Below are 11,374 nucleotides of genomic sequence, written 5' to 3' on the forward strand. Positions count from 1 at the left end.
CAGAAGGCAACTTTGACAGGTGGCGTTTCTGAAATTTCAAGTCGTGTCACCCGTCATTGGCGCAGACATAAGCATCACAGACAGAACACTCCGATAACAAACTAAACTTTGTATGGAGACGCTGCCATCTACTGGCAAAGTTGAGTGATAGCGTCAACGTTTCGAAGTCACAAACGTTTGTGTGCATTTTCACTGCAGTTTGTCGAGAAAATAATGAGATATAATTTCCAAATCACTCGCAACAATAGCAATATTATTCGGTGGAATAAACCTCAGGCAGATCTTGAACACTCAAAATATACTCAAACGGTTTTTACTTCACATTTCATTTGTGATCAAACTGTTTTAAAACCACAGCTACTCTAATAGTGTTATATTCTATGACAACATAGGTTGTTAAAAATATCAGAAGGAATTACATTTTTATAAGAATTTTCTTTTCTGCTGCAGTATTTTAACCATAAAACCATGGATATGATTTGTACGCAACATGGGATTTAAGCATCTTAAATAAACATTAAGCACTAAAATAACAATTTATTTTGGTTGTAAACAAAAGGGACAATGAAGATTGTGTCTTGGTTCACTAGCTCATTTTTATTATAAGAAAACATTCATGAAAAAATAAAAAGACCTGAGAATACTGAAGTCACATTTTTCATTCTACAAGTCCCTTGCAAAACCTTGAATCCCAAGCGCTTGATTTGTCTTTCATAAATTCATTTGAAAATTATGCAGCGTTTACATCCAGCCACTAAAGTGAGGTTGAATCATTTTAAAAATATGAAAAACCTTTACACCTGAAATCACAGTAATTTCTTAGACACGCCCATTTCCTCCCAAAGTCCATAAACATGCAGAGGCGAAGTGGTATGAGCGTGTATGTAAATCTTAGTTCGTATGGGCCGCTGAACCTGGTTCTGCATCATAACTCTCTTTTTTTAGTTAAAATACAATTTCTTTTTTTAAGCACAAAAAACCCGCAGTACAAAAAAAATACAGAGATGTCCAAATCACAAAGGACATGGGTATTTTGCCCACAGAGGAAGTCTGCCAGTCTCGTTCGCTAACCTCCAATACCTCTCCTTCAGAACGAACGCTGCAGCTTTAGGCTGCCGCTGTCGGGTGAAAACGCCCTTCTTATTTCCCACCACCCTGGTGATCCCTGCAAGAACAACATCTAGGTCAGAGATTCCTGGGTCACCTCATTCAAGCAGTCAACCCCCCTCCTCATATTAGCTTATTTCACCAGAATCTTCTGCTTAACATCACCTGAGATGAGAAGGTACATGTTACCTTGTGCTGTCATGAAGTCTGCAAAGTTCCAGATGAGTTCACCGACTACATATTGCTTCCTCTTCTCATCAAACACGTCATGGTAGATCCGCAGTACTGCATTCTGGTACTCCTCAGTGAACATCATGGGAGGGTCCTGAAACATACAGTCTCTTAAATGCAGTCTGAGTAAACATTACATTGAGGAATAAAAACAAGCCGCAGCACAGTCGGAAGGGTTTAGTGACAAGTTTAAAGTGATACGTATGAGATTCAGCAGCATAGAGAAGCGCTTCATAGATGTTGCAGGTTGACTTGTTCACATGGGAGCAGGAGGTGTGACCCAAGTTTTGTGTGAGGAGACACTCACGCTGTGCAGTCCTGGTACAGCATCGGCCCCATATTCACTCTGGATGATGGGCCTCTGGTACTTTCCATACCAGTTCTCAAACTGGGTGTTGAGTTGAATGGCGATGACCTCTAGATGACCTGGGTCGTGGTACCAGGAGAAGTAGCTGTTCACACACACCACATCCACATATGGAGCCTAAACCACAATATCACCAGCAGTCACACTTTTGGATCGCAGAAAAGATGAGAAAAGATGTTGCTAATATTTGATGTATTTTTCTCTCACAAGGATCAGATATGCTGATAACAACAGCCCCTTAAATTAAATATAATTCGATTTCCACAAGCATTCCATTTGTGGCTGTTTCCTGAAGGGGACTCACCCCTTTGTCCCTGGCAAAGTTGCTGTTTGTGATGTAAGTGACGGGCCGAGTGGGGTCCAGAGATCTGGTATGTGCGATCAGAGTCCTGAAAAGCAAACAAAATCAACTTTGTCATTGAAAATATTAAGAGGAAAGATCATAATGGCAACTGCTCGTGTTACTGAAAAAACATTTGTTTCATAAGTAGTTGAGTGTAACTTGTGAAAGAGCTGCCCCTCTCATTGGATTACGCAGTGGACAAAGCCCACTAGATGGCACTCTAAAACCATGCGCTTTTGAATCACTATTTTACAGAGCCCTTGAAGTGACATGCATGTGTTTATTTTTTTTGGATGTGACATGCGTGACTTTATTTTTTTGTAGCCCGAGATAACAGTTATCTTGAGATCATTTTTATCTCGAGATGTGGCATGCATGACTTTATTTTTTTTCTCCCGAGATAGCAGTTATCTCGAGATTATTTGTATCTCGAGATAATTTTTATCTCGGGATAATTTGTATGTCAGTATTAAAAAAATAAAGTCATGCCTGTCGCTTCCAGGGAAGCGTAATACGTATAGCTTAGCCACATATGGTATTATTTTGAGTAGAAGGCACTTGATCAGAGTGTTAAAAGCGCACAGACTTGCAGACAGTGACTGACAACGTTGCCGAACAGTTACAAAGCCATGGGAGACATTGGGTTCCAGGAGGACGTATACAAAATGCTTTGCAGCTAGAGAGAGGCAGCTACGCATGCGCTGACATTTACGATTGATATTGTGCTGACATTTACGATTGTATCTTGACATAAAATTATCTCGAAATACGCGTTATCACTAGATAACAACGATCTCTTTTAAAACGAGAATGCCACTCACACTTTAAGTCGACATCCATATTGGCTATAAGTAAACAATAACAGAGTAGCTCACTTGAAATAGTATTCGGCAGGAGGCATCTCTGAAGCCGGCTCATTGGCTACGGACCACATGACCACAGACGGGTGGTTCTTGTCCCGAAGCACCAGCTCGTCCATCACTTCCAGGTGATGCTTCAAGGATGCATTCCCAAAACTTGATCTGAAAAAAAGAAGAAACAACGAAGAACAACGTTAGTGCAAAGACATAGTTATAAGGCTTCGGATTCGATCTCAATTCACGTTCTTTTGTGGCGGGTAGCTATTGCTAACAGTTAGCCATGCAATAAGAATGGTGTTTCTCATCATTCAGCTGAGTGCAGTTTCTTGGCGTCACCAGCGTCAGGTGGAGCGTATCAGTCACTCACATCTCCTTGATGCCGACCCCCGGGCACTCGTCAATCACCACGATGCCGTGACGGTCACACATCTGCAGGATCTCCTCTGCATATGGGTAGTGACTGGTGCGGAAGGAGTTGGCTCCCAGCCACTTGAGGAGGTTGAAGTCCTTCACGATCAGCGGCCAGTCCAGACCTTTACCCCGGATCTGCAACACAGAAGACCCAACAGTTTAGTGGAGCAGACCTGGAGGCACACATCGCCCCCTTTCATACGCTCTACTCACATCCGAGTCTTCGTGCTTATTGACGCCATGGAAGTAGAATGGTTTGTTGTTGATGAGGAACTGCGTGCTGGTGACATTGACGGTTCTGATGCCAATAGGCAGAGCGTAAAAATCCTCATATGTGGAGCCGTTACCATCTGCTTTCATGTGAACCTTCATGTCCCGGGAAGAAACATATTCAACAACAGCATAGTCAATAGGTTAAACGTTGTCTTTGTTCAATAATATTTCTTGAACCAGAGGATTTAAAAAATATATTTCAGGAAACAATAACTGAACTAATAAACTACACACTAACTACGGATTGAAAGGTTAAAAAGGTCAGCGAGTAATGGACTCATTTTTTGGAAGCTTCCCTCAGAAATACAGACAGTTTTGGATTTGAAGTTTCTTGAAGTGACAGGACGTGGCATCACCTCCAGAGAGTAGAGGTAACCTGGCGAATCATGCATGAGGTACGGCCACCAGAGCTTGACATCTGGAACTTTGAGGACTCCAGACGTTCCAGTGGAGGATGCCACACAGCGGCCGCTGGCATCGGTCAGTGCCACTTGCAATGTGGCGGTGTCAGCATTCTGGACTGAAACCTGGTACTGAACCAAACCTGAAAGATAACAACATTAGCATTTTTGAATATGTCTCCAGGGTTTTCATGAAATTATGTTAAAAGCTATTTACATGAATGTATTTTATCGAACAATATTGAGGGGGAAAGTTCACAATATTGATATTTATTAACTTAACAGATCCGTAAAAGTGTTTTTATTTACCTGTGTCGTCCAAGAAGTCGGTCACCACAGTGATGTCATCGACATAAGCCAGAGGGGTTGTGTATAGCACCACTGGTCGGTGTATCCCAGCGTAATTGAAGAAATCAAAGTTGATGTTTTGTACAAAAAAGCCTGCAGGATACCTGGTGAGTCATCGCAGTAAACGTCAAAACTGAGCAGTGCACTTTAAAAAATATTTGAAACACATCAAATGAACATTTAAGAAGTTTAAAAACCCAAATTCTGGGCAGAACTTCTGTTTACAGTATGACACATCACATTTTCTAACTGACGCAACTGTCCATGTGTAAAAGCTACTTCACTAAAAATGGCAGAAGTAGATGAATAAATAAGCACATTTGTGTTCTGCATATTAGTTTGTGTTAATATGGGAGAAAGTAATAATACAAACTTAGTGCGGTCATTGAAGTGCTGGATGGTTCCAGGTGGAAGAGTCTGCAGAGTCAGAGTGTTGTTGACTGCTATGGTGATTCTGCATGTTGCCTCCGGGACCTTGCGAAGGACACTTCCGACCTCAGCCTCGAAAGGAAGATGGCCTCCTTCATGCTCCACCACTTTCACCCCATTGACCCACTGAAAGGAGACCCAGCAGCTTAGGTGCAAACCTTCTCATCCGTCTGAGAATGCTCCCCTGTACTCACCACCATGGAATAGTAATGAGCGCTGCCCACTCGCAGGACTAATCTTGTGGCTTCATCGGCGACCCAGCGGGAAGGAAGCACCACCTCTCGCTCATACCAAACCCAGCCAATGAAATCTCTCAGGGAAGGGTCCTGGGTGATGTCGTTGTAGCTGGCCGGCACCGGCATGTCAATGACAGGTCCAGTCTGAGGCACGACAAGATCATAACCATGTCATTCAGAGTTATAACTAAAGTGGCTCCTGAGAATCTCCAACTTTTCCCCTTGTAGCTGTGGCTCGTGAGGTATGGTAAGAGTTGGGTTTCTAGATCCAGAGCTGCCCTTACTGCTCTCCTCTCATCATTCATTACAGGTAGATCCCCACTTCCTGCTCTCTCTGCCACCAAATTCCTGGCTGAGCTGCAAAACATGCTTCATGATCGTCCAAATGAGAACCAGAGCACCAGAAAGCCAGGCAGCTCCACAGCTGTGCAACGTATTCAAACAGTTCGTCTCACCTCCGACAGTTTGGTTTCGTACCACGCTCTTTCGAAGCCCTCATTCCGGTTGGGGGACTTGTCCGCTCTGAAGCTCCACAATCCGTTCAGAGGCTTTAGCTCGTGGGAGGACGTCTCCCGGGGGAAAAGCATTCCCAGCGAGCACACGGAGCCCCAGCACAGCGCCCACGCACACAAACGCAAGGGCAACGCGCTCCTTTTCAGTGGAACCATCTCCAACTTCAATGGCTTCCTCTCTTAAACTTCGGTCTCTCTGCAGCTCGGTCATATGACTGAGCCAGTGGTCACGTGACACGGGCGCTTCTGTTGCCTTCCGGTGCGTCGGATTTTTGTGCGATTTTGTTTGATTCATAAGAATGTTTTTAAGTTTTAAAAGGATGCGAACCCAAATAACGTTCATGCAGTGCTTGTACAAATTAAGAGCTGATATAATTAAACATTATAAAATAGCTTTGATGTCTTTTTCAATGATTCAAAATAGCCAAATTAAGATTATATGACGCGGATTTATTTATGATTTATTTTGCTGAAGTGTACCGCTTTACTGCAATGCTGTTCAAGTGACACAAGATGGCGTCAGACTGTACCAAGTTAAAAGAACAGCATCTCAACAGCTCGTGTGGTTTTCGGCATCTCGCAATTCAAATGTATCGCACTGATAATTCAGTCAAAAATTGGTTCAAACCTTGGGCTTCAATTCTAGAATTCTCTAAATCACCTGCGTTTGTGGTTAAAAACGAATGTGATTGACAGTTCGTAGATCTTAGCAGGAAACGCGGAATATTTATCAAATAAATACACGTTTGATGCGGAGTCTTATCCATCGTCTCAATATCATTCAAATTGACATATTATTATTTCTCAGAATTAATTAATTAAATAGGAGACATTGAACAAGGGTGCGTATTGACTGCTTCAGGGTAGTAACATTTTTTTCATGATTTTCACTTCCTTCAACTGATAAGTTTTCATCCTCTGGTCTGTTGAAGTCCAGGAACAATTTATTGATATTTATTGATTCACATGACAAAACAAATAAAGCGACCTACATATTATTTCGGTCAGTAATTATTATTCTCAAATGTATTTATTATTAGAAAAAAAAACCGTCATTTAATGAATTAATAATTGCATTTATTTATTTACTTAACAGTTTGTGGTAAAGTAATTTATAATTCACATTACATTATAATGAGATTAGTCCAGTGAGTATTCAGCCCACATTAGAAACTCATTAGATTTAATGCTATATCTGAATCTCACAGGGGGAGACACACAACCTCTTTGGATTCCAACATTTTCATCAAGTTTGTTTTAATTCTGACATCTTCTTGACCTGCTGCCTCGCCCCGAAGACTGGTGTCATCATTAAATCAAAATATTCCCTTTAACCAAGTGACACATCAATGTTGGGAAACTGTCCTCAAAAGGGGAAATTCAATCCAGACTGTAATGAATGTTGGGAAATCCACTAGTTGAAAGCAAAGATGTCATACAACCAGTCTAGAAGTAGAATATACTTCACTTCTGTGGCTTGAGGTCACTGCGAGGGCCATCACTGCCTCATCCAAACACTCCATAACACTGTCGTCTCCCTGAAATGCCTGAAGGTTAATGGTGAGGTCACAATTCATTTCCTGTGTGACGTCCTTGCTCCCACCAAATCCATTTGGGATATTTTGCTGTACAAATACATCCAATCTAATTCGGGGGAAATTAATCAAACATGGGTTCCCATGACATTTCAGCGATACTGCGTGTTACTGAGGCACAAAGTCTTCCTCTTTCTCAGTAGAAACTAAACTTCAGAAGTGCTTGAGGCAAATATAAGCTAAAACAATTGTTACTGACAGAACACAATTTGAAAGTATTCATTAAATAATATCATTTATAAGCAATTTTCAACATTGGTGTGGTGTTTGTGTGGTCACACCTACAAATATACAGTGGCAGGAAATTCATGAATTTACTTTTTAAACACAGAGAAAGTTCAATAAACGTAATTGAAATTCTTATTCTGTTCTATTCATTGATCTAATGTAAATTTCTCTTTTAAATTGAGAAGGAATTGTGTCATGAATCTTAAAATATTTTTCACAGATCTGAGAGACGAATGTGACACGTCAGTCATTGCCTTATTAATAGAAACAGAGGTGCTCTGGCATCCCAGATATATTTTGGCCCAACTGTGTTAAATATAGATGAGACACACAGTGATTAAGATGTGATTTTAATATTTATCTTGAGGTAGTCTGATCTATTTCAGGGCCTGAATCCCGTCACGGTCTCCTGAATCTCATCTCTTGCGCTCCATGCCGTTATTTTCAGGTTGGCCAAAATGTTAAACTTGTCCTTTTCATGACGGCAGTAAACAAACCACCAAAGACTCATGCATTATTCACCACGGAGTGAACAATATAAAGGGCAGGAGAAGAAGACTGGATTTACTTTGCTGATCCACCGGTGGTTTTATGTCTCCTCTGCTACTTAAGGAACTTGTGAAACGGATTTGTCTGATCCGACTCAGCAATGACACAGCCGCGTTCTTCAAATCAATAAAGGGAGACAAATGTTCAGACACGACTGATCAGCAAACAGAGCAGATTGTTCATGAAGCCAGAACAAAGCTGATGTGTCACTTCAGTTGAGATTGGGATCGAAATAAGCTGAATGAATAATGTCCTGACAAACATTGTCTAGCCTCCTCTCTGATATCTGCAGAGTTATCTAGCTGATGACGGCCACTCTCTAAACTGCTGCTCTGTTTAAAGTTCTCTGTACTGTACCACAAAAACACATTTTTAGTAGGAATTTACTCAGTCATCCCATCTGACTGCAGACACTAGACTTCATGAATGGCTTTAAAGGGGCCTCCAATGCTCAACTCAAACAGGAACTTAAGTGTGAAGGAACAATCTGTATCTGAGTAACTTCTGATAAAAAATAACAACTACCCTTGCAAAACACTCGCAAATTCCTTTTGCTGGCAATAATCAGGGTCATGCAAAGTATTATGGGATTGATGGTGCACCGCACTGATGGACTGCACAGAGCAACTTTTCAACCGTGGACACTGAAAGATGAAATATTTTGAGACTTTCGCCTTTCATCACCAAGAATGAGGACAAACATATGAAGTGAGGGAGAGAGCATCTCAACTGGTTTAAGATGTGCTACATGCTTCAGTGACTGATGTTTTTATTATTGCTTTGTAGCCACTCTAGCTATTTCAATGTGAGCAGAAGCAGCCATTTTGCAAACTTTATCTATACACGAATTTGACAGTACAAACATTAACATTTTTGATGTGAAGCTACTTTATTAGAATATGAGATTTAATCACAAATGCAGAACAGGACTCCCATACCTAGACCTCCAAAATAAACTCTTGAGGATTAAGTAATCTTTGTTTTCCACAGGATGTGTGGTTAGATGAGTAACATAGCTTATCATCCCTGAACTTTGACCTTCATGAGCGTTAGATTTGGGCTTCAATTTATAAAATTTAGGGTGAAATGTGTTTCAACATTTCTTGCACATTTAATATGGTCAGTTACTGCTTCATATTTACTTTGTTAAATGCCTTAGAGTTCCATTTAGGATGCATATCAGGACTTCATAACAGGACTCTTCGATATCAGCTGCTCAGCTGAAATAGCTGATATGTGGGCAATAAATTCACTCCCCATTCTAGGAATATTAGCTCCACACCCTGAGTTGCCTTTAGCTGGATTCCTCCAAGCTTCTTCTGTGTTCTGCATCAATGAAATCAAACACTAGCATTTTCTTTCCTATTTTCTTTGCATCTATAGCCAGCTGAAAGGCTTGTGAATAATATTACCTTAAACCAGCGCAGTAAAAAATACTTTGAGCAGCTACCGAGTCAACAGAAATATTATGGACGACCCATGTGCAGCTCCGTGTCCACTGGACCGGCCTAATCAGCTGGAATTATTCAGCAGCAGATTCCTGCCAACATTAGTCAAATTATCATTAACTAATCTGTTCTCAGATCTGTCACTTCAACTGTTAAGTTTCACCCCGAGTGTCACTTTCTTCATGTTGTCAGCAGGTCCCGGAGGACGTTGCTCCGACCCTGACTCACCATGCTGCTAAAGTGATGTGACATCACCTTTGTCATGCAGCTGAAGAGTGGATACTGGCTGGAGTGGCAGCTGAACCAGTGAAGCCTCGTGTCTAAAATTAGCCAGTCATGGATTATGAAGCCAGTTGAACATTAGGAGCAGACGTGTAAATCTGCCACTAAATGAGTTTGGACCACGGGAAGTGGAGGCTCAGCGGAGTGAGACGGTCATTGAAGTCACCTTGGAGTAGCTGAGTGTTGACATGGAACAAGAAATGTTTGGTTTCTATATTTTCATTAACAAATTGTTGAAACATGGTATTCACATTTGAGTGTTGAGATCCCAGTGACACACATTGCAACAGTAAAAAATGTCTCCTATTGTTTGTGCGATCAGGAGGAAAACTAAACAAAAACTACTGCCCTGAGTGCTTGAGACCATGATGCTATATTTACAAATGTAGCAGTGGAGTGATTATAACAGTTTTCCTTTTACTGTGATGTGTTCAGGGTAGTCCCCTCCTCTCACCCCTAGCAACCAGGACAAACTACTATAAAACTTAATGTGGGTTATGTATTTTTCTATTTTACTAATGTTTTTTTTTCCTTTAAAGTTAAGGAACACAATTGTAAAAAAAAAAGCAAAGTTAAGTTTTATTAATTATTATCATTATACATTTGTTATATTTAATTAAAGTATAAATGAATAATTAATTATCTTTGTCAAACAATGGTGAAAGTAAATTCATTAATATTTGTCTTTTTTGTTATAGAGAAATAAGCTTGATGACTTGTACCACTGATAGTGGGTGAAGGACCAAGGATGCAGTTAGTGCAATTAAAAACAGCTGCGAAGCGTTGGAGACACACCTGTTTAAATCAGCCATAATGTGGCTTATAGTTTGCAGCTTGCACTGACACAAGCTCAAATGTCAAGCCACATGGCTTAAAAAAATTGATTTATATCACACAAAACTGGCAGAAATGTAAAATCGGAACGTAGGAATTGTAAATATTGGCAGGAATAGCTTCTTGGAGATTAAAGAAAATGGACATCGCACACCAAATGTCTGAGTCCATCTCTGCAGGACGCTGTTTAATAAACAGCTGCTAATCTAATATTAATGGATAAATGATCAATAATGAATTATATCAAGTTGTTTTTTATGCTGAATTATTCAATGTTTTGTGTTAATGTTCATTATTTTCTCTGCGTATTTGGGTCCTGGCACCAGATGGAAGCTCAAATATGGTCGTAGCTGCAATTAAAACCTCGCAGCCGCAGTCTGACAGCAGAGGCGGCAGATTGGTCGGCGTGGGCGCGCGGCACGTCCATGGAGGAAACCGTCGTTCGGGTCCTGCTGCGCTTCTCAGGCTGCCAAACTCCGACTGTGATCAGAAGCCATCAGCAGAAGCATGCTCCACATTTTACTTGATTTGACACTTTCTATTTCTGGAGTTTTAGAAAACCGCTCAAATGACTGGGTGGGTGAAAGAACGCGGCATGTCCTGCGCTCCCATTGCCACCATGGATGAGCAGTGATGGTCATCTATAGAGTCTGAAAATGATCCCATCTCTGCTCATGAAATAACCGGTGTTAGCAGCACTCAGCAGATGACAGTCCAGAGTGGCACCATCGTATGATGTAAGCAGTGAGGGCAGCAGCCGAACATGATCACACACACACACACACAATCGATTCCAATTTCAGACTCCAATCTTGTTCCTGTCCAAACAGGGCGAAGACGATATACTGCATGATGGTCTCATCCCAGCTGGGAAGCACGTCATCTTGGTGCCTTTTCAATATTTCAGCATAATTCCAGAC

The 11,374-nt window shown here is 41.1% G+C and overlaps 1 protein-coding gene across 1 annotated transcript; it reads right to left on the reverse strand.

The window, feature by feature from the left end:
* Nucleotides 1-204: 204 nt before the first annotated feature.
* On the reverse strand, nucleotides 205-5,721 carry gusb (glucuronidase, beta). Its single transcript, XM_053847357.1, has 12 exons — nucleotides 5,462-5,721; nucleotides 4,965-5,150; nucleotides 4,715-4,896; nucleotides 4,303-4,445; nucleotides 3,949-4,136; nucleotides 3,533-3,685; nucleotides 3,276-3,454; nucleotides 2,924-3,070; nucleotides 2,010-2,094; nucleotides 1,646-1,822; nucleotides 1,297-1,432; nucleotides 205-1,165 (listed from the first exon to the last, which is right to left on the reverse strand). Exons 1-12 carry the CDS (start codon nucleotides 5,672-5,674, stop codon nucleotides 1,014-1,016), a joined length of 1,941 nt encoding a protein of 646 aa, XP_053703332.1. The 5' UTR covers nucleotides 5,675-5,721; the 3' UTR covers nucleotides 205-1,013.
* Nucleotides 5,722-11,374: the final 5,653 nt, after the last annotated feature.

Source organism: Synchiropus splendidus, chromosome 17, assembly GCF_027744825.2.
Source record: "Synchiropus splendidus isolate RoL2022-P1 chromosome 17, RoL_Sspl_1.0, whole genome shotgun sequence".
Lineage (NCBI taxonomy): Eukaryota > Metazoa > Chordata > Actinopteri > Syngnathiformes > Callionymidae > Synchiropus > Synchiropus splendidus.

Coding starts and splice junctions, on each gene's coding strand:
- gusb (XM_053847357.1), bottom strand. CDS start 5,674: ATGGTTCCACTGAAAAGGAGCGCGTTGCCCTTGCGTTTGTGTGCGTGG. Junction 5,151..5,461: donor ACGAAACCAAACTGTCGGAG/GTGAGACGAACT, acceptor GTCGTGCCTCAG/ACTGGACCTGTCATTGACAT. Junction 1,166..1,296: donor AGACTTCATGACAGCACAAG/GTAACATGTACC, acceptor TTGTTCTTGCAG/GGATCACCAGGGTGGTGGGA.